This window comes from Abramis brama, assembly GCF_963993115.1.
Source record: "Abramis brama genome assembly, chromosome: 7".
NCBI classification, from domain to species: domain Eukaryota; kingdom Metazoa; phylum Chordata; class Actinopteri; order Cypriniformes; family Leuciscidae; genus Abramis; species Abramis brama.
In genome coordinates, this window is record NC_139969.1 from 24,708,055 (window position 1) to 24,732,617 (window position 24,563).

General features: G+C 41.3%; 1 protein-coding gene across 1 annotated transcript in view; it reads left to right on the plus strand.

Moving 5' to 3' along the window:
* The window catches only part of dpydb (dihydropyrimidine dehydrogenase b), a 146,298-nt gene that overhangs the window by 59,350 nt on the left and 62,385 nt on the right, over positions 1-24,563 (plus strand). Inside the window, exons 11-13 of the mRNA XM_084119557.1 lie at positions 138-348; positions 16,488-16,672; positions 17,883-18,098. Of these exons, the coding sequence (XP_083975683.1) occupies positions 138-348; positions 16,488-16,672; positions 17,883-18,098 (612 nt within the window). The remainder of the gene's footprint in view (positions 1-137; positions 349-16,487; positions 16,673-17,882; positions 18,099-24,563) is intronic.

Here is a 24,563-nt window from a genome sequence, read left to right on the forward strand (position 1 = left end):
ATAGCCAATACTTCAACTTCACTGTCATGACCACATTCTAAAGATGAATGTGTAAAGTTCTCTTCACTCTGTTTTAAAGCATTTCCATGTTAGCAATTAGGATTACATGCTTCTCATTCGATTTCTGTTTTTTTAAGATGGAGGTGGCCAAAGAGGAAAAGTGTGAGTTCCTGCCATTCCTGTCCCCTTGTGAGGTAATCAAGAAAGATGGGCATGTCGTAGGCCTGCGGTTCTGCCGCACAGAGCAGCGGGATGATGGCACCTGGATTGTGGATGAGGAGCAAATTGTCCACCTGAAAGCAGACTTCATCATCAGCGCCTTTGGCTCCATACTGAACGATCCAGCAGGTGAGCTTCAGAAAGGACAATTGCTGTAGTTGGTTTTAATGAGCTTACATTTATTTGGGTTTATTATTGTTTTCAACTCCTTTTTGAAGCTAAATATGTTGTATGTAGTAAGAAATAATAGTTTTATTTGTTTTCCAGACAAAGGCATTATTTAAAGGCATAAAGGCAAAAGTTTTATATGTTTACCAGAAAAAAATTAATATTATTTTGTGCTGCACACTGGGCCAGTTAGAAACAGTTTCTCATGTTCAAAAGAGCACATGTTGGTGTACCTGTGTTCCATGTATAAGATTTCCCCAGCGAGCCATCACAAAATCCAGACTGTTCTCTCATCAATAAGCATTCAGCACCGCCCCACTTATCTTTCCTTAGCAGATTTTAGTAGTCACAGTGTGATAACCATCACTCTGAGGGAGAGGCAGGAGATAAGACCCTCAAAACGAGAGCCTTGTTTCATTATGGGAATCCTTTATCAATCCACCATCGCAAATACAACCTTATTTCAGTAGATTAGCCAAAAATTCACATTCACATATTATGTCTGGATCACAAATGTTGTGCTTTTTGACTATATATTTAATTTGATATATTTTTTCATAAGGTCTTATTTTTATCATTGCCCATTTTATTTGTGTTTTATTTATTTTATATTTATTATATGATAAAAAAATACTATTATAACATACATATCAGGTTTTTTTTACAGTTGTTTCTTTTTTACAGTTGTTGTTTCTATAGTTTCTTTATAAATTATATAACATATATATAACATAATTTGAGCGAAATGTTTAATTGAAAATTGACCATAAATTTCAGAATGTCTTAGTATCTGGTTTGTCCCCCTTTTGCTTTACTGATCCAGAGACACATTATCAGTGTCACAAATGTTCTTATTTGATGAGTGATCTATAAATAGTGCATAAAATTAAGCATTTAATGTTAATTTGCTTTATATTTTTTAAGATCCTAAAACGGTTTATTTCCAGGTTTAAATTGGTTTTTAATCCCAGATGTGGCCTCAGACTTTTGTACCCCGCTGTATATCATTGTGTTTATTTTTCGGCACACATTCATCCAGCTATTTTTCACCTCCTCATGTTTTTTTTCTCTTTACTTAGCGTTTTGTTGTCCCAATGTTGTTGCTCTCTGGCGAACCTGTCATCCATCCTAAACACTGTAATGTCTCTGAGCGGAGAGTCGTTTCATCACCGGCTCGAAGCTCAGAGATAGCAAGCTTATAAATGCCACTCACTCCCTGCACCTTGCCCGAGATATGAATTACTTATCCACTTCAATGGCCGGTGGAGCCGACAGAGGAGGTTTGCATTGCAGAATTAGAGAAAAGCTGAGATAGCAAGAAATTCACCCCCTGCAATCTTGGGTGGGCAAGCTGGTCTGTGATTAGGTCACCACTGGCCAGCAGGATGAGCAGCTGACTGGCTACTTTTACCACTGTGGACCCCATGAAGCATGATGTTGTTTGTATCCAGGCCTCTAGGTCTCAGAGCAAAGCAGTTTTGAGACATACAATTATGTAGTTCACCAAAAAACTAGATCCTGTCATAATTTTCTTTCCCTTATTCGGTACAAAAATACGTGAAAATTGGAAATGTTGCCTTTGCAACTAACATAAATAAAACAAGTTTAAGTTCAAGTACTAAAATTACTAAAACTAAAACTGAAATAAATTAAAGCTAAATAGAAATATAAAAAGCATATTTTAAACTTACTAAAACTTAAAATAAAATATTAAAATAAAGCTCATTCAAAATATTAACAAATGGTATATAAATATTACTAAAACAAAACAGGCACATTCTGAAATTTCTGTCATTATTCATTTATTATTTTTCCCCTCCAGTGAACTGTTAACTCAACTCAGGTTGTTGCATATGAGACCGCTTCAGTATTGGCTACAGACTTGAGTCCCGAGATGGGCATGGTATAGCGGCATCGCATGATCATCAAGCCGATTTGTCGTCGCTTATTGAGCCCTTGGACAGACCTTGCATTTCTACGGGCAGGGGTTCCCTTAGAAAAAGTGTCCATGTGTGTTGTTGTCCAAGACTGGCTGGGGTGCCTTGTACAATGGTCACGCAGCGTTGGGCTCCTGGATAGGACCTCAACTGCAGTGGAACATCAACTGCCTCGAGTTGCTAGCGATATTGCTGGCCCTGTGGAGGTTTTGACTATTGATCCAGGACAAGCATATGTTGGTTTGGACAAACTACATTGACAACGGCAGTCTGAAGTCGCTGCGGGCCACTCACATCCCAGGCAAACTCAATAGCACAGCAAACGAGCTCTCACAACATGTGACAAGCGGCCCAGCTGATTTGGAGTAAATTCAGCGAAGCTCAGGTAGACCTGTTCGCTTTCCAGGAACTATTGCCTGCTGTGGTATTCCCTGACCAAGGCCCCCTCTGCATGGATGTGCTGGCACACAGCTGGCCCTGGGGCCTACGCAAATATGCGGTTCCCCCAGTGAGCCTGATTGCACAGACGTTGTGCAAAGTCAGGGAGGACAGAGAATCTTGTTGGTTGCACCTTACTGGCCCTCGCGGACTTGGTTCTCGGAGCTCATGCTGCTTACGAAAGTTGCTCCTTGGTGAAATCCCCTGAGGATGGACCTCCTTTTTCAAGGATGGGGCACAATTTGACAACTACACCCACCCTCTTGAACCTCCACGTCTGGCCTTGGATGGGACGTGGTAGACCTGGCATATCACCAGCGGTTATAGATACTATCACTCAAGCCAGAGCCAGGAGTGCCGGGCTACGAGACGGCTATATGCTTTTAAGTGTAGTCTGTTCACAAACTGACAGAGAACCCACAGAGATTCGCACTATGGTCAGTGCTTTCCTTCCTACCCTTCTACCTTGCAAGTGTATGTGGCTGCCGTACTGGCACATCATGAATCAGATTTTCTCAGATGCTGAAATCCTTCTAACCCATGCCTTATTCCTTCATTGGATCTCTTTCTGGTCTTACTAGTCTTACTTCCCCTAGGCAGAGTGCCTTCTCTACCGCCAGTTAATGTGCTTGTAGAAGTTCATCCCTCTTCAGGTAGGACCTACCGCAGAGACTTCTTTCCATGTGTGGTAGGTCGATCACTTCTGTTCCTTCTGACCCAGGGGGGAGTCAGTGCTGGCAGAGGGGGCTCTTCCAAGGGAAAGACAGGGGCTCGCCGACAGGGAAGACGGAAGTACTGTGGAAGAATACCCATATGGGATTGCTGTAGGGATCACAGCATATGGGCACCTAGCCTAGCACAGGGATCACATATAGGCGCAAAGTGCGAACGGGACAGAGCAAAGCAAGGACCTCCTCCTCCGAAGGCAGCACTTGCAGGTTCACCACCTGGTCCCTGAAAGGAGTGGTGGGAACCTTGGGCACGTATCCGGGCCTGGATCTCAGGATAACGTTAGAGTTGGCCGGTCTGAATTCCAGGCACGATTTGTAGACCGAGAATACCTGCAGGTCCTCTACCCTCTTCACAGAAGCCAGCGCGGTCAGGAGCGCCGTTTTCAACAAGATATTAACTCTCTGGGGTCGGAGGTGTTTTCTGGGCCCTGGAGGTGTTTTGACATGCCCTGACATTTGTGCTAATTTATGTCACTTGTAACATTTCCATGACTAAAGTCTGATTACACTGTATTCAGCACAAACTCTGCTACAATAATATGTGAGCAGCATGTATGTAAAATTACAGTGAGGAAAATAAGTATTTGAACACCCTGCTATTTTGCAAGTTCTCCCACTTGGAAATCATGGAGGGGTCTGAAATTGTCATCGTAGGTGCATGTCCACTGTGAGAGACATAATCTAAAAAAAAAAATCCAGAAATCACAATGTATGATTTTTTAACTATTTATTTGTATGATACAGCTGCAAATAAGTATTTGAACACCTGTCTATCAGCTAGAATTCTGACCCTCAAAGACCTGTTAGTCTGCCTTTAAAATGTCCACCTCCACTCCATTTATTATCCTAAATTAGATGCACCTGTTTGAGGTCGTTAGCTGCATAAAGACACCTGTCCACCCCATACAATCAGTAAGAATCCAACTACTAACATGGCCAAGACCAAAGAGCTGTCCAAAGACACTAGAGACAAAATTGTACACCTCCACAAGGCTGGAAAGGGCTACGGGGAAATTGCCAAGCAGCTTGGTGAAAAAAGGTCCACTGTTGGAACAATCATTAGAAAATGGAAGAAGCTAAACATGACTGTCAATCTCCCTCGGACTGGGGCTCCATGCAAGATCTCACCTCGTGGGGTCTCAATGATCCTAAGAAAGGTGAGAAATCAGCCCAGAACTACACGGGAGGAGCTGGTCAATGACCTGAAAAGAGCTGGGACCACCGTTTCCAAGGTTACTGTTGGCAATACACTAAGACGTCATGGTTTGAAATCATGCATGGCACGGAAGGTTCCCCTGCTTAAACCAGCACATGTCAAGGCCCGTCTTAAGTTTGCCAATGACCATTTGGATGATCCAGAGGAGTCATGGGAGAAAGTCATGTGGTCAGAGGAGACCAAAATATAACTTTTTGGTCATAATTCCACTAAACGTGTTTGGAGGAAGAAGAATGATGAGTACCATCAAAAAGAACACCATCCCTACTGTGAAGCATGGGGGTGGTAGCATCATGCTTTGGGGGTGTTTTTCTGCAGATGGGACAGGGCGACTGCACTGTATTAAGGAGAGGATGACCGGGGCCATGTATTGCGAGATTTTGGGGAACAACCTCCTTCCCTCAGTTAGAGCATTGAAGATGGGTCGAGGCTAGGGCTGGGTAAAAAATATCGATTTCTCGATTTTAATCGATTCTCATTTTTACGAAACGATATCGATTCTTAAATCCCAAGAATCGATTAGTCATCCTGTTTTCAGTTGATGAATGAATGGAACATTGTTGCGCGCATCCCATCCAATAAATCACAATAATATTTGTGCTTTGTTATTATTAATATGAAACGAAGTCTCAGATTTCAAATTACGTCCATTTTCTTACGAAATTCAAAAACATAATTACCGTTTTGGCGCTGTGGCGTGAGATCGCTCTGGCGCAGCTCAGCTCAAGAGAAGCAGCAGCGCGGAGCGCACATTCCTTCTGTTCCGCCTTAATAATACCAGTTACAGCGCGAAATAAACATGAATGAGCATAAAGTGTGTTAAAAGGTAGAGTACAACTTATCGAAGTCCGTATCATGTCACATGGAATCGCTCAATCAGTGTTTCAACCGTGGAAAGACGTTAGTAAACAATGTCATGTAACGTCACATTTACCTCAGAAAAAAATATCCAGTGACCATAAACTCGTTAGTCAGCTAGAAAAATTAACTCTAGAGAGGAGCATTTTGTTAAATATATGCACCATATTACATATTCATTATAATTTTTTATGTTCTTCAATATTTAATGCATGTTTGAATAAATCTGGAAAGTTTTTTATGACAGCCACCATTTAAATTTTTATATAATTTCATATAACTTTATTATTATAAAAATAAATAAAAGTGTATTTTAAGTGTTTGTATACAAATCAGTTAATTTTTACCTTCAATATTATAGTAGGCTAATGAAGCCTATAAGGCTACAACTGACTCCCATAGTTTACAATAATAGTTAAGAGATTTGTTTTCCTTGAGAAAATTTGCAATGTATTGTACCTGATATCCAAAATAATTGATATTGAATCGAATCGAATCGTAATCGAAATCGAATCGAATTGTAAGCTTGTGAATCGAAATCGAATCGAATTGTGAAATTTGTGTCAATACCCAGCCCTAGTCGAGGCTAGGTCTTCCAACATGACAATGACCCGAAGCACACAGCCAGGATACCCAAGGAGTGGCTCTGTAAGAAGCATATCAAGGTTCTGGCGTGGCCTAGCCAGTCTCCAGACCTAAACCCAATAGAGAATCTTTGGAGGGAGCTCAAACTCCGTGTTTCTCAGCGACAGCCCAGAAACCTGACTGATCTAGAGAAGATCTGTGTGGAGGAGTGGGCCAAAATCCCTCCTGCAGTGTGTGCAAACCTGGTGAAAAACTACAGGAAACGTTTGACCTCTGTAATTGCAAACAAAGGCTACTGTACCAAATATTAACATTGATTTTCTCAGGTGTTCAAATACTTATTTGCAGCTGTATCATACAAATAAATAGTTAAAAAATCATACATTGTGATTTCTGGATTTTTTTTTTAGATTATGCTTCTCACAGTGGACATGCACCTACGATGACAATTTCAGACCCCTCCATGATTTCTAAGTGGGAGAACTTGCAAAATAGCAGGGTGTTCAAATACTTATTTTCCTCACTGTATGTAGTTGAAAATTACGTTTATCCGTGGTTTGTGGAAAAAAATGTTTTAAGTCACTCAAATAAGGCCATAAAACCCATACTGAATATTTGTTCATGAAACTTTTGAAAATTGCATCATGTATCCTAGAATTTTTGCTTCAAAACGATGTGAAAATCTTCCTGCCCACTCATTCACATAAAACAATATATTGATTTAAAATGTGTTAGACATGTTTTGTCTAAGAAAGCTGTATGCAGGGAGGGCGTGAATCATCATGTATATTGATTGTTTCATACCTGGGAAAACAAATACCCCTCCCCTAATGGCCCTATCAGGTGAATGGGACTGTGAGGGAACTAAAGCAAAGAATGTGAAGAGATTAAAAGAATGGCTTTTTGATTGTTTGGATTTATTTACAACACAACAAAAACCAAAGATACATAACAGTATTTATTATAATACAGTGCTATGCATAAGTTTAGACACCCATGCTAAAGTTGACTAAAAAGAGGAATAAAAAAAATCATCTTTTGGAAATTGAACTTAATGCCTTAATTAAAAAATTTTTGGAAAAATCCAACCTTTAAGGACACCAATTTTCTTTGTGAATGAATAATGTATCGTAAATAAATAAATGTTCTTCCTTAAAATACAGGGTGCATAAGTCTGGACACCCCTATGTTAAATTCCCATAGAGGCAGGCAGATTTTTATTTTTAAAGGCCAGTTACTTCATGGATCCAGGATACTACCTAGAGATTGGCATGGAGTACTTTCCATAAGATCATCTCTCAATGCAAATCAAACCAGCTATTAGGCTAACTGAAATAAACCCATGCCAATCTCTAGGTATGGTGAAGGCTATGTGATGATGTGGGGCTATTTTAATTCCAAAGGCCAAGGGAACTTTATCTGTCATAATATATTACACGGAAGCAATGATGCAAGTAACTCTTTATTGAGGGGTCAAAAGACACAAAAATGTACAGGAACTCGGGTGGGCTGGTGGCGCAGGGACTAGATGGTCAGCGTGCTGGTGAAGACAGGTGACGGTGAATCCAGTGACAGTGAACATCCAGACGAGATGAGACGAACACCACAAAGACACCGAACAGGAAATTCGAATCAGGAACAGGACTGGAGACGGCACACGATGACACACACTGAGGACACCAAACAACGATCTGACAAAGAGAGGAGAGTGCGATGAGTCTTTATAGGTGAGTGAATTGGCAGCAGCTGATGTGGGGAATGAGATCAGCTGGCGCGCTGATCAGCAGGAACGAGCGGTCACGCCCACTCACACACACCCACACACAGAACAACAAATACACGAGACACGAAGAAAACAGTGAATTCATGAACCGTGACAGTACCCCCTCTCCTAGGAACGCCTCCTGGTGTCCCCAGACTCCCTTACCTGTCGATTGTAATCATCAATAAGGGAGTGATCCAGGATGTCTCTAGCAGGAACCCAACTTCTCTCCTCCGGACCGTAACCTTCCCAGTCCACCAAGTACTGGAATCCGCGTCCCCTCCGCCTTGAGTCCAGAATACGATTAACCGAATATGTAGGTTCCCCTTCTACGAGTCGCGGCGGGGGGGGGGGGACCGGGACAGGCGGATTAATACGAGAATGAAACACGGGTTTTATTTTGGAAACATGGAAGGCGGAATGAATCCTCCTGTACACTGGAGGGAGTTTGAGGCGGACTGCCACCGGGCTAATGATCTTGGTGACAGTGAACGGGCCGATAAATTTGGGAGCAAGTTTATTAGAGACGTAACGGAGAGGAATGTTCTTGGTAGAAAGCCACACTTTTTGACCAACGACGTATACGGGAGGCCTAGACCGGTGGCGATCGGCTTTGGCCTTGGTGCGCGCTCCCACTTGGAGAAGAGTCTCGCGGGCTCTAGTCCAAGTGCGATGACACCTCTGGACGAAGGCGTGAGCGGAGGGGACCGCGACTTCGTATTCCAGACTAGGAAAAATTGGTGGCTGGTAACCTAGACTACACTCAAACGGAGATAGGCCCGTAGATGACACTGGTAACGAATTGTGGGCGTACTCCACCATTGACAGTTGTTGGCTCCATGAGGAAGGATTCTTGGAGACCAGACATCGCAACGTTCTCTCCAAATCCTGGTTGGCTCTCTCAGTTTGGCCATTGCTCTGGGGATGAAACCCTGAGGACAGACTAACAGTCGCACCCAGTAATCTACAAAACTCTTGCCAAAATTTGGACACGAATTGGGGTCCTCTGTCGGAAACCACGTCCGTCGGGAGGCCATGTAACCGAAAGACGTGGTTAACGACTGTTAACGCTGTCTCCTTGGCTGAGGGTAATTTGGGCAAGGGAATGAAGTGGACCGCCTTCGAGAACCGGTCCACCACGGTCAAAACTACCGTGTTACCCTGAGAGGGTGGGAGGGCGGTGACAAAATCTAGTGCGATATGGGACCAGGGTCTCGAAGGGATCGGCAGCGGTTGAAGGGCCCATCTGGGGGTGTCAAAAGCAGTCTTCCATTCATCGCCCTTCCTGATGCGGACCAAATGATAAGCATTACGTAAGTCCAATTTAGTGAAGATCGACGCTCCCTGCAACCTCTCGAAGGCTGAAGACATCAGCGGTAAAGGATAAGTATTCTTTACCGTGATGCTGTTCAGCCCCCGGTAGTCAATACAAGGTCGCAGGGATCCATCCTTCTTCCCCACAAAAAAGAACCCCGCCCCCACTGGAGAAGAGGAGGGACGGATGAACCCCGCTGCTAGAGAATCAGAAATATATTTCTCCATAGCCTCTCTTTCTGGAACAGAAAGTGAAAATAACTTGCCCTTAGGCAGAGACGTACCTGGCAGTAACTCTATAGCACAGTCATAGGGACGATGCGGAGGGAGAGAAGCAGCACGAGACTTACTGAACACCTCCTTCAGGTCTTGATACTCCGTGGGCACGTTTGACAAATCCACTGCTTCCTCCTGAAACGCAGAAACAGAAACAGACGAACAAGCAGACACAAGACAGGACTCATGACATTTACTGCTCCACTCCAACACTGATCTCTGCTGCCAGTCAATCTTAGGGTTGTGTTTAATGAGCCAGGGGTGTCCTAAAACAATGGGTGCAAGGGGGGAGTCCAGAATGTAGAAGGAGGTAGTTTCCGTGTGGTTGCCAGATACGATGAGCGTGATGGGTCCAGTGGTGAATGAAATGGTGGGAAGAGCTTGGCCGTTGAGCGCGTGAACTGCAATGGTACGGGTGAGGGGTAGAAGGGGGACCTGAATCTGGAGTGCAAATGTGTAGTCCATGAAGTTACCTTCTGCCCCGGAGTCCAGTAGTGCTCGACAGTCGTGAGTGTGGGCTGGTGGCGCAGGGACTAGATGGTCAGCGTGCTGGTGAAGACAGGTGACGGTGAATCCAGTGACAGTGAACATCCAGACGAGATGAGACGAACACCACGAAGACACCGAACAGGAAACTCGAATCAGGAACAGGACTGGAGACGGCACACGATGACACACACTGAGGACACCAAACAACGATCTGACAAAGAGAGGAGAGTGCGATGAGTCTTTATAGGTGAGTGAATTGGCAGCAGCTGATGTGGGGAATGAGATCAGCTGGCGCGCTGATCAGCAGGAACGAGCGGTCACGCCCACTCACACACACCCACACACACAGAACAACAAATACACGAGACACGAAGAAAACAGTGAATTCATGAACCGTGACATTATCAGGATGCCTAGTATCCTGGATCCATGAAGTAACTGGCCTTTAAAAATAAAAATCTGCCTGCCTTTATTTAAATAAATAAATCGGCATTTATTTATTTACGATACATTATTCATTCACAAAGAAAGTTGGTGTCCTTAAAGGTTGGATTTTTCCTAATTTTTTTAATTAAGGCATTAAGTTCAATTTCCAAAAGATGATTTTTTATTCCTCTTTTTAGTCAACTTTTGCATGGGTGTCTAAACTTATGCATAGCACTGCATATAAATTATTTTTGTCCATAATTAAGGACAAAAAGGCACATTATTGAGCACACTGATCTTAACAGAAAGACTTGAACAGTCACACACCTTTATCCCATTCCTGAAACAGTTCCTGTTCAACATACCTGTCATTTCCAAGCTGTTTGCTTTTTCAATTTACCATGTTCATGTGCAGAGACCGTGTGAATGTTTAAGTCAGTAGGACCCATCAGTGTGAACAAGCTGATATCAAGAGCAACTAGGGCTGCACGATTTGGGGAAAAAAATCGAATTGTGATTTTTTTAGTTAAAATTTAGTTAAATTCACAAAATAGTAAATAAATAAGTATATATATATAAAGAACACCATGTTTGTTGTGCATTGTAGGCATATACTTGTAGGGCTGCATAAAATAATAATAACATTAATAATCATTTTTACTTTAGAGAAAACTTTTATTTTTTAGGTGGGGAGAAAGGCAGACGACCTATAACTATAAATCATTAAAAAGGAACATTTCAGTACACTACACTAGAGAAAAGATATATGGATTATCATATGTTAACTTCAAAGAACTGAAACTTGCTACTGCCAATACATTCACATTGCTGTGAGCATGTAAGATATGCTGCTGCTGCACATGTAACATTCATGAAATTAACCCCCCAACAATGCAGGAGTCAAGACATGATAAAAGTGCAGAACTCTTCCCCACACAAACATCTTTTTGCCAATGTTTCACATTATTTTTTAGCAACAACAATAAATGAAAGTGGGCATAAAACAGAAGTTACGATTGTATTTTCTTCCCTATTGTGACGTATATGCGAGTGAAATGGCTTCTCGAACAAGAAAAAATGTAGGGTGGGACTTGTCCATCAGGAATTGATTGGATGGTTGTGGTTTGCTATTGCTCTGATGTCATGTGAGTAACAGGTTGTCCCTCGTGTCAGTAAACACATCATCAGAGAAGAGAAGAGATGTTGCTTTAAGAGGGAGGAAAAGTTATTTTGATTAAAGATTACCAGGGCACATGAATTGAAAAAAATATATATATAATGATGTGCACAGATAAATCATTTATAATAAGCACTAATATTACATACAAAATAAGAAATGTCAATATGGATTTCCTGGTGACTTTAATTCATATATGTGCATTTTCAGTAATGCATCCTGTCCCCCCCCCCCCCCCCCCCCTTTCGTCCATCCAAAGTGGCTTTGTGTCCTCTAAGCTGTTGCATTTCTTTCTGTCAGCGTCTCTCCTGCCTATGTTTCACACAGCATTCCATCTTCTAATGGAGCTTAGCAATGAGCAGTTGTATGAGAAGTTTCTCTGGAGAGTACTACTGGATTCTGAGAGGAGGCCATTTCATTTAAAGGGAAGATCTCAGGAGTCTCTTAGATTTGTCACACTCCACAGCCCGCGCGTGTGTGCATGAGACAGAGGGGGATGGGGGAGGAGGGAAACAAACAGGAGGGTGTGAGGATGTTTTTTTTTTTTGAAAGTGATGAGGCCGGCAGTCTTCATGATCACTGGAGCGTCAGGCGAGGAGAGCTGACGGAGGGACTAGGGGATTGGTCTTGAAAAAAATAAAAGGGAAAATATACTCAACAATAACAGCCACAGCAAAGCATCAACAGGGCCGTCAGGGTTACAAATTCCTCTGCTTGTCTCATGCAGGGATCCAGAGGGACTGTCATTTCTTCCTCCATCAAAGACATGTCTTCATTTTTCAGCTTAAACAATATCCAGCACTCACTAAGTGAACAGTTATGTGTCCTCAGTGGCACCAAAAAGTATTTGGACACTTATAGAGCCCAAACAATCAAAATCAAAGTTTTTTGGCTTTGAATCGACATCTACTGGCTTTGAAAACATGGATATGCTTGTATGCAGAGTTCTTTTCTTGGAAATAGACCAACATATTGATGACTCATCCTGCACAGATTTTTGTCCAATCAAATAATTTTTAGAATGAGAATGTCCCTCTCCCCCAGCTTAGAGTGCAAGAGTGACAGTCATCTTTTTCAGTGACCTTGGTTCCGGAAGTATTTTTCCCATTAGTTTTGCCCATCGGGATTTTAAAATAAGTCTTTAATAAAGCATTGAACCAAGCCAACCAGATACAAGGTAAATCACAACATGACAAAGTTTGATTTAAAGAAATGAAGTAATTTAAAATCAAACAAAAACACAAAGGTACAAGACAGGCCAGCCAACATTTCCATATGGTACCCATGGCCTAAAAAAATGTCCATCGGCTCCACATAGGCCCCAAATATGTTAGCCCATAGGGGCCATGTTGGGTCCATAGTGGGCTCTAAGTGGGGCCCAGTTAGATGTTCATTATATGGGCCCACTTGGGTCCCAAATGGGTACTAATAGGGGCTTTCGCACTGTGTAGTTCTAGGAACTCAGTTCTAGGAACTAGACACTAGGATAGTTCCCCGAGAACTAACTCCACCGCCCCCCGGGCCATTTTCTTTTTGCATTCACACCGGAAGTAGAAACTCTAAAGCGGCCGGCAGCGTCTTTAAGCACGGCATTTACAAATGTCATAAACCAGTGGATGGAGGATGCCGTGATTGGAGCTACATTTTTGTGTGTTGTGGGTTTCGTGACGGAGATGGAATGTAAACGCATAATTTATGTGATTGAAAGAGCAAAAAGTGGGGCTAAGAGACGAAGGGGCAGATTTACTAAACAGGGCAAATTAGCGTGAGAGCGCAATTTCAAAACAGCACCAATGGGAGAGGAACGTTCTGTGCGTGATCTACTGACGACGCACAAATTAAAGAACACAGATGCAGTCAGATTATTTCCATAATGACCAACGCAATCTACTAGGTAGCATCTGGTTTAAGACGTGCTAACCACTAAGGTGCAGTATATGTTGTCGTTTTTCATACTATTACAGCGGAATGCAAAGGAAAAAAAAAAACATGAGGAAAAGAATGCAGCGACTGAAAAGAGCTCTTTGCCATTGATATTCTTGTTATAACATGTCACGTTAAAATACCAGAAATGTTACGTTATTCTCATGATGTTTGAAAATAAAACATGAAGGAAAACTGACAGCTCAATGAGTCAAACTGATGGATCAGCTTTATTTGTAGGGCAACCTTATGATTTGAAATGATTCATCTTTTTAAATGGAAGTTCCCCAAACTGGAAGTACCACCCATAATTCAACACACAGTAAGCTTGTCAGGAATAAGGTGGATAGTGATGTTTTAGACCCTACTCTGAAGCAGGAGCAAATTTAGTTCCCCCAAAAGGAGTTCCTAGAACTAAAATCGTTCCTAGTACCTGCAGTGCGAACACGCCAAAAAGAGGATACCTCTACCAATATTTCTTGGAACTAAGGTTCCTCCAGTGCGAAAGCCCCTAATAATGGGACAAAGAAGGGCTCCACACAAAAACCTTGTTGGCCCCACATGGACATGTTGGCTGGCAGTGTACTTAACTGCTTTAATGAGGGAAAGAACTACAATCCCACAAAGCATTGCAAAGCATTGACATAATCGACTTAAAATTAAAAGAAATATAAAACTGTTGATTTAAAACTGCAGTCCATAACTTTTTTGGGTTAAAAATTATCCAAAATAAATGTTTGAGCAAGTACATAACAAGCCAGTGTTCAAAACTATCTGCTTGCCTTAGCTCGATTGAAAATGCTAAGCCTGTAATAATGTTTTTATCTCCAGTGGTACTGGTGGATTTCCGTGGGAAAGTCAAGCATGTCTTTGCGTCATTATGTCACATCTGTACACATAAAGAAGGTGTCTTGGCTAGTAGGCTATATTGCGTGTGAGGATGTTGGAGGTGGAGATTTATAGCCTTTTCTCACAGCACTTGATATATTTAAACTTATCAGTTTGATAGCGGATCCAGAAAAGTTCAAACGACAATCACCAGTGACAACTGGAGATTTACCCATTGTAAAATGCAAAATACGAAAGACTTCGGAGTGGCTACAGAAAAAAAGAGACTGCAAACGGGCCCATACGAAAACAAGGATTTATATCGGAAGGGCATTAAATGTAGTCACGCAATGCTGATGTTGTTAACATTAACAATTTGAGAACAAAGTATAATTTGCATGGTTTGATAATGATAAGCGATCGTTAGATTTAATCAGCGCGATTTACTGCAATGCTTTTTTTCCCTTAGTTGGTCAGAACAAAAGTGGATGTTACTAACTTGTTCAGATGACATTTCCGGTGAAAATTCTTATGTTGGTCATAATTATAAAAAGTAGAATCTGTGATTCCGAATGACAGTATCCAACCCGGTGCGGTGACTGATATTCCGCACATTCTGTCTGCGCAGTGCCGAGGCACAACCTACGTAAAGTTGATAATTCCGCGGATAAATGCAATTGCAGATTTCGAACAGAGGTGGCGACAAAGAGGTAAAACTGCAGCTTTAAAGTTGTTGATTGTGTATATAAACAATAAGTTTATTGTAAAAATATGCATATATGTACACTAATATTTAAGTAGTTTTAGAGCGTAGGTATTAAGGCCTATTTATACTTCTGCGTCGAACTGCCGCCATAGCTACGTCGTAGGCTGTGTGTAGGGCGCGTACCCTACGGCGTACCCTGACGTGCACCTCTCCAAAAAATGTAACAACGCGTCAATTCTACACGGACGCAAGCGCTGTGATTGGTTTCACATGCTCCCTAGGTGCGCGTCAACGCGGACAACGACGCAGAAGTATAAATTAAAACCAACACGTTGCCTACGGCGTATAGGCTCCGGCGTAGGTCCGACGCAGAAGTATAATGAGGCCTTTACTGTACATCATTCACAGTGCTTCATGGGAGTGGGTGGGCACTAAAGTGTTCTTTTGACGCAATTTTTTACAATTCTCCGATTAGTGGAACTTTCTCTGCAGAGTCATGGAAAATGTGGTTTTTCAGCAGGATTTCTGCTGTCAGAATTTTTAAAAAAACCTCACAGCTTACATTAGGTTTGTCTTTAAAGATTTATAAATTACCATTCAAATCCCCCTGTGGAGAAAATAAATTGGATTTTTTACTTCCGAAACTCGACTGTTGCACTCTGCTACCTACAGCTGACTAGTGAATAGCAAATCATGGTTCATGCATGCATGCAACTAGCCTATTGACTATTTAAAAAAAAAAAGAAAAAAAGAAGGAATTATCAATATGAAATATGTCAACAAATAAATAAAATGCATTTGATATAAAAAAAATTTAGAACAAATGGCATTTATTTGAAAGACAACAGTTAAATTTTTTTAGCAAAACATTTAAAGAAGTTTGCTATATTTTTATTTTAATGATTAAATTAAACTAAAAGTATTATGACAGTTTATGGTTGTTAAACATAACTTAGTGGAACTTGTGAACTATAGTATATGTTTACTCTGCAAGGTCACCTGTGTGACTGTGAAGAAAAATAACTACATACATCCATTAAAAAGACCTTGGATGTATCTGAAAGCTGAAATACATCAAACATAGGTTGGAAAGCAACAGCGCATCATTTGAAATCTGTGTTTGTGTAACATTCAGTCTACCAAAGTGCCATCATCTGCTTCTTTTGTGAAGGCAGCAAAAAAATACATCATTTGTTGCCTATGATATAGGCTATATATAGATGTCTATAAATGTTCTTGCTGAATGAAAGTAATGATTACTTTCAAAAATAATACAATCGTATTTACTAAACTTTTGAACTGTTGAGAATTTATTTATTTATTTTAAATACCTAGTGTGCCTTTCCTTGACATTGTATATGAAAACTCAATGAAAATGTATAGTTTACAACTCTCTAACCACTCTGATCTTTGCAACATTGTGTGCTGGAACAGTGAAGAAGGCCCTGGAACCAGTTAAGCTGAACGGATGGGGGACACCTAAGGTGAACTGCGAAACCATGCAGACCAGTGAACCCTGGGTGTTTGCCGGCGGAGACATCGCCGGCTTGGCCAACACCACCGTGGAGTCTGTCAACGATGGCAAACAAGCTTCCTGGCACATCCACAAGTACATCCAGGTGGGCTCTCCACTCAATAAGCCAATCCATCTCATTCTGCATTTGGACGTCTTACACAACATACTTAGTGTTTGGCCACAGTTGTGTAGCTCTGAGAGCCTGCTTCACATTATGTGTCAGTGCCAGCAATTTTCAGTATTAGCGTAGCACTCAAAGTTTTACGCTAACTGTTTTTATAGCGAGGGCATTATTCCATGGGGACTTTTTTTTTCTCGGAGTGCTTTTTGGCTTCAACACTCAAACAGTAGAAGTTTCTTCATTCGTTTTCCTAGAAGACTATTTTCTGCGATTTTGCACACAGACCTAAGTAGCAGCATAAAGAGAAGGTTCATGCAGAGGTTAATCACTAATGTAACTGTGGCCAGAGGAAGTCACGCTGAAGTGTTTGTTCGGCAAATCCCCTCCCCCTCTCCAAAACCATTCTGTAATTTTGGACTACAGAGAAAGAGCTGTTCAAATATTTGCTAATGGGTTCAGCGGTTCAAGATCACGTAAATCATTGGAAGATGAGATCACATTTTGTTGTGGGTGTTTTTGGTTTTAGGGCTTTGTATATGGATCTTCAGTGGAATGAGATGTTCTCTCGCGTAGTGTACTTGTTTGTCTGGGTTTTTAGCTTGCAAAAAATGTTTTTTTGTTTTTTGTTTTTTTTTGCTAGTAGGTAATACCGGAGGCAGTTGTAACACAATAAATTTCCTGTCACAAACAAACTAGAGTGATGACACTCAGTACAGGCTCAGCAAGTCTCTCTGCCTTAGTGACAACCTGTGAGAAATTGTCAACAACAACAAAAAATGTGGTGTGAAAGTTGAAATTGTTATTAATAATAATTTTTTTTTATATTATTATATATTACTATTAATAATAATAATAATAAATGTGTGTTATTGAATGCAGTAACTGGCTGAAGGCTGTTTTTGACTCATTGCTGTATATATAAACAGAAGCATGCATTTCAACTCAAATATAATTTTAATTTAGAACATTCCTTTAAACACATACATTCTAAAATAACCATATTAATGGGAAAACTGTTCAGTAGTATTACTAATTATTAAAGATGTGCTATTATGCTATTAAAGATGTGCTATTAAAGATGTGCCCTTAGGATGTCGATTTTTTTTTTTTGTGTGTGTAATGCATGCGTTTATTTTTTTTTGTGTGACAAGCACAAAAAGTAATGGTTTAAATGTGTGTGTTTTCTCTGCAGTCCCTTCATGGTAACACAGTAAGCACCACTCCTAAACTGCCCCTGTTCCACTGCGAGATCGACACAGTGGACATCAGCGTGGAGATGTGCGGGATTAAGTTTCCTAACCCGTTTGGGCTGGCCAGCGCTCCACCCACAACCAGTGCAGCCATGATCCGCAGGGCCTTCGAGCAGGGCTGGGGCTTTGCCCTCACCAAGACCTTTGGCCTGGACAAGGTATATTTACAGAAAACAGAAAATCAACATGGAGAATGCCATAGGCTCCACATTCACTCGTGATAGGATTTGGGTGGTATGTTTGTGTGGGAAGCGCACACTGCATTGCAAAGTATCAGCAGAGCAGAGTCTTTTGTACAACATCATAGAAACTGAAACCTTGGCAAAAATCCCTGAAAGGTCATAAGCATATGAAAGCACCAGCACTGGGCACTGCTAACAATAATGCAAGTCTTTCCAGCTTGTGAAACAGCTCACTGACACACACTCATACACATATGCACACACTAACACCAGCCATAATGAGCCACATTCTGGTGGCTTAAAAAAAAAAAAAAAAACTGGAAAACCAACAACCATGCATTAGGCAGCCATGCATCTGCCTTGTTAGCAGTGTAACATTTGTTCTTGACAGGAGGTAAAAAAAAAAAAAAAATGAATCAGGCATGAGTTGTTTATTGAACTCCGGCAGAAAATCTTTTTGTTTTAATTTACTTTCTAATTCAAGTGATGGGAAAATTAATCGGTAACATCTGTTTGTTCTGGGCTTACTGGCAGTCCTTGATTAGTGGAGCTAGAAATGGAAATAGAATTAAAAAAGAAAAAAGAAAGAAGAAGAGAGGCAGAGTACAGGGTTTGAGTCCTATCAGACGTCACCATGGCAACGGCGAGGCGTCTGCGCAGGCTCTTCGAACAGAGCGTCAATTTCACAAAGAATTTCTGAAAGCAAATGATAAAAAAAATAATTTGTTACATTTATATAGTGCTTTTTTTGGCACTCAAAGCATTTTACATGTGGAAGGGGAGAATCTCCTCAACCACCACTAATGTGCTGCATTACCTGGATGATGTGACGGCAGCCATATTGCGCCAGAATGCCTACCACACACTAGCTTATTGGTGGACAGGAGACTGAAGGTGCGTCCCAATTCACGTACTTATGCACTATTCTGTGTTTTTTTGTATAAATAGTGCAAGTAGTGTGTTCACACAGACAATTCCTAATAGAAAAAGTAAACTTTAAATGAACGATGATGCACTTAATTAACCTGAAAAAAACGAAGTGTGGAATGTTGGGTACTTCATGTACTCAACTGTCACAGCTTTAATTACGCAACGGAAGGGGAATTACAAATGACAAAATAACCATATGACAAAATGACAAAATAACCATATAAAATTCATACATTACACAGATATACATAGTGCATAAGTACATAGTGTATACTGTGTAATTTAGGACGCAACTAGAGTGATGAAGCCAATCAGTATATATGGGGATGATTAGGAGGCCATGATGATGGACAGAGGCCAATGGACAAATTTGTCCAGGATACCGGAGTTACACCCCTTCTCTTTTTCAAAGGACATGGAATTTTTAATGACAACAGAGAGTCATGAACTCAGTTTAACGTCTCATCTGAAGGACATACTTTTTTTGACAGTGTGGTGTCCCAATCACTACTGGGGCGTTAGGACCCACACAGACCACAGGGTGAGCACCCCCTGCTGGCTTCACTAGCACCTCTTCCAGCAGTTTTCCCAGGAGGTCTCCCGTGATTTGCCATTTATGATTTTAAAGTCTCTGAACAAAGCAAATAAAATGGAATGATTTTTAAAAAAGTATTATAAAGATAAATAAAGATTTAATATTTCAAGCCTTCGCGTTATTACAATCTGTGAACTTTTTTCTTAGAGAATCAATAAACAAATAGACATAAAAGCATAGGTGAATTTTCATGAACAAAAACTACTAAATAATTCTATATTGTTCAAAATTCACCCACTATTGGCTGGTATATCAGATGTACTGATCACCTAAACCCGCATTTTTGCCATGCTACAAATGCTACTCTAAATTAAAACTCTTCCCAGTCTATTATAAAATCAGTACTTATGCTCTTCCTGGAATATGATCATTCTAGTTCAGCTGTTTTTCTGCAGAGGACTGAGAGTCATGTTACATCTAACACACCTCACTGGATACTGCGCCCATGTCAACAGCGAACCCTAGCTAATAATTCTTGGAATCTTACACTGCTGCGGCGAGATGAGGCCATATTTCAGTAAATAGAACTCATATTGCTCTCTACGTGTTGGAATGACTGCACAGAAACACTCTCTCTCTTTCATTCTCTCTCGCAGTCAGGATAAAGAAAACCCCTCAGTGTCAACATGTTCTCCGTGTCTCCGCGCAGTGTTGTCATTAGAACATAGGGGACTTTTTTTAATATCCTGTTCTCCTGAGCCACTCTAAGATGCGACGTCCGTCGAGGCCGCGCTGCATCAATAGCATCCGGACAACCCAGCTATTGTCACGATAGATATGAAAATAGTATATGTGCGCCGAATAGCTAATTTACCTAGTGCTAACAGGAGCACTGAGCAGGCAGCACTTTCATTTAATTATAATTAATGAGATGCATTGCATATGTAAATGTTTTATTTTTCCCTTCTGTCTCAAGATGCGAGTCCCTTGGGAATTGTCACCACAATGACTTGGAATGAGCCTCGGGAATGGCTTTGCATGACAGTTAGTGGCACTTCTCTCTTATTCCTCGTCTCTGTTGATCTAAGAGTCCAGTGGTCCTCAGATCCATACAAGAAGGTCACGTGGTCAGATCGTAGCCATCAAATGGCAAACGAGACTTGTAGAGCTGATGGGTGTTGGGATCTCTGATGTATCAGAACCTCCAGGCCCAATTAGCCTTTTAAGTCATTTCTGTGTGAGAAACTTCGCACAGTGTCACGCTCTTCCTCCATGGTGCCATAGCAGGCAGGCAGCCAGGAAGTGGCATGTCAGAGTGCCGGAGGGCTAAGGGGCCATCACTCAGTCAGCGCTATGCTAATTGTACATGAGAATGAATGATGGCTGCTATTGTTCTTTTATGCGAGGATGATTGCCTATTACTCGTGTTCTTGAGCTCACATGAGTGGTATCCTGAGCCGTCGGATCAGCTGGTTGGAGATGATGTTAATGCCGGCTGATTTTTTGATGGAGTTCATTATGCCCCTGCAGAGTCATGATGAATTTTAAAGTTAGCGAGAAAGGAGGTGAGCCAGATTTCCGTGTGCGGAAAAATACATCTCCCTCTCGCTGACACATTCATCATAACACTGTCTGGGCTGCTCCTGACAAAGCTCCGCAGCTATACCCACTTTCCCCACTACTGATTTAGCCGGTTGGTTATGGATCGGAGTGAAGTGCAGAGACAGAACTTGCTCGCTTCCTGCATGAGAAATAAGCCCATCCCCTGCTGTTTAAAACACATTCAATCATTGTCGTAGCTCAGACAGGAGCTTATCATACCTAAGCTTTAAAATACACCACTCCAGGCTACGAGACTTAATATCTGCAGCATAAAACTGGGATGGTAGAGCAGATGAGATCCACATCTCCTAATTAGCCTCTAATTACATAGTGCTTTGTCCAATTAAGTTAGCGTTTATAACGGTGGGTGTGAACACATTGTGTTCTTTTTAGTCTGGTCTGATCCTCTTGGCAGATATTCTCATGTAAGGTTTCATAAAACTCAGTGGAATAAACTGTGTGAATACAGTATATTCACACAATCAGTGTTTGATATTGACAACTGTATTTATCATCTGGTTTGACCAAAACAAATTGCATTCACCGATGATGAATACTGATAAGAGTAATTACTAACAGGTTTGACTCAAAAGCTGTGTTCATACATTCAGTGTTTGGAATTGACAACCGTATTTACTAACCGGTTTCACTCTCAAAAGCTACATTCTCACAATGTTGGGGATTGACAATCATATTTACTAACAGGTTTTACTCCCAAAATCTACTTTCACGCAGTGTTGGGGATTGGCAACCGTATTTATCAACCGGTTTTAGTCCCCCACCCCCAGCCAAAATCTACCTTTATGCAGTGTTTGGGATTGACAAACGTATTTACTAACAGTTTTGACTCTTTAATAGTCATTTTCATACAACAGTTTACAAGAGTGTCTTGAATACTGCCTGTATGAGCAAATAACCGAAATGAAGCTACTCTTCTATTCTAACAATAGCCATAGATGGCAACTTTGATCAAATCAGAAGGTCTGATCACAGTTGACACAATGTTGTTTAATATACTTAATTTAATATACTTAATATACTTAGTGGGTATAGCAATTTTACTGCAATTGACTGTCAGTATGCTTATAGAATGCAGTTATCAGTCTCTTTCATAACCAAACCTTATGTGAACCTAACAATAGATAGCACTCCAACCAGGACTGACAACCATGTTCTGTTGATGTGTGAACATAGATATTATGACATAGACTACTTTGACATATGGCTATTATTGATGTCAGGTACCGAGTCTGACATTGGATGATGGGTTGATGGTGTCTGGCTCACTGTTCCAATTTCTCTCAAAGGTGTTTAGTAGGGTTCAACTGTGGGCTTTGAGCAGGTTTGTCCTTTTTTTTTTTTTTTCATGCCAGAGTCAATAAAATATTTCTTTATGGCATGGCTGTGACCAAACAGAAAGCTCACATTTCTCTACAATTGTATGGTGCGCTCTTTAAGAGTTATAGGGCCCTATCTTACACCCGGCGCAATGCAGCACCAAGCGCGATGCAAGTGCTTTTAGTTTCAGTCCGACGCAGTTATCATTTTCACGTCCTGCGCCACGTTGTTTAGATAGCAAATGCATTTGCGCCCATTTGTGCGCCCATGGGCGTGCTGGTCTGAAAACGAGGTGTGTTCTGGCGCATTGTTGGCACGTTGCTATTTTGAGGCAACAGATATAGACTGCGCCATTGACCAAACCTGGTCTAAAGTCAATGGCGCAATATTTTTTTTGTTATTTAAAGAGCGCGTAGTAAAGTTCGCCTATAGGCGGGTCCACAACGCGCGTATATTCTGCTTATTAAACACACAGGGACGCACAGCAGCACACAAACATGCCAAATATTTAAAATAAAAGGATTACAATGTAAAGTATTATTATTGTGTACATAAAGATATGGTGGAATCCGGCTTGTCCCGTAGATGGTCTGCTTGCGCACTTTTACCTCGCGCATAAGCAGTTCCGTTTGCGCTCTGGAGATGGCTTCGGTCTTTCCACTATCATATTCCGTCATGTAAATAGCGAACTGGCATTTAAAGGGAATGGGAGATGAGACTTTGATTGGTTTAATGCACGTAAATCCCAAAACACACCCATTACTCATTAAGAGAATAGGGACAACCGTTTTAGACCACGCGCCTGGCGCGCCGACCATTTTTCCCATCGTTAAACTAGCAAAAGTGGATTCGGACACGCCCTAAGTGAACTTGCACTTTAGACCATGCGCTTATATCGTTAAAATAGGGCCCATACTCTCTTATAGTTAGTAGAGTCTGAATAGAATACAGTATTCCCAACGCATTGAAAACGTTCTTGACAGGCTGTACCCCCCTAGTTGAGCTCCAGGTATTGTTGCACAGTTAGGTTTGAAAGTCTTTGCTCTCTCTTCCTCTTTCTCTCTGCTAAGACCCTTAAAAAAACACAGGCAGCCTACTCAGTCCCTCATGCCCATGTGGGCCAGCCGGAGCAGGCAGGAAATCAATGGTGGCTGGGGACAGACGGCTGCCGTCCCGCAATTAATGCCAATTTGTTATGTGCACGTATCTCTGCAGGGAGACATGGTGTGGGCGGAACTTTCCTGCACTGATTCAGGCACCTTGAGTACACAACTCCAGAGAAAGAGCTAGATAAAGAGTCTGTTCCCAGAGGTGAATTTAGATGGCTTTACATTGGTAAATGCTTGCATGAATATGAATGATTGTAATGAATTATTCAGATGTTTTGGCATGTTTTGTGCTGTTATTAACATACACTGAACCATTTTCAAAGGATTGTAAGGGAATATAGATCTTGCTAACGTCCTACATCTGACTAAGTGGCATTTTCAAAACTGGATGATGGAAATGTTTAAAACTTAAAATATATATTATTTCAGTGCATGCATTCCCTGGGATCTGAACCCATGATCTTGTCGTTTGAGCTACAGGAATGCCTAAATATTGAATATCATAACATATGTATCGAATTTGCAAACAAAAGATGAGCTTCTCCATTTGAAGATGTGCATGTGCTCCTAAGGTTGCACTTATGCAAGTTAAAATCGGGCTTGTGTCATTTCCTATTCCCACCCCCTTGTTTTACCTATTGTTTCCTGTCATTTCTTTGAATGTCACTATCTAAAGGCAAAAAGCCCATAAATAAAAAATCCTTCACACTAGTCTGTAATATTTGTTGGCGAAAACAAAAATCGCATGACATAAAACAAAGGGTTGAAAGTAGCTGTAGGTTTTTTTGTTTTTGTTTCATTCGTTAATGCTGTACATGTATATCAATAAGCACTGTCCTCCTTAACATACTGCTGTTGTGTCCTTGAGTCTGCTCGTTAATTCACTATCGCCTCAGGCGTGCTGTGTATGATAGCTGTTCAGCCTAT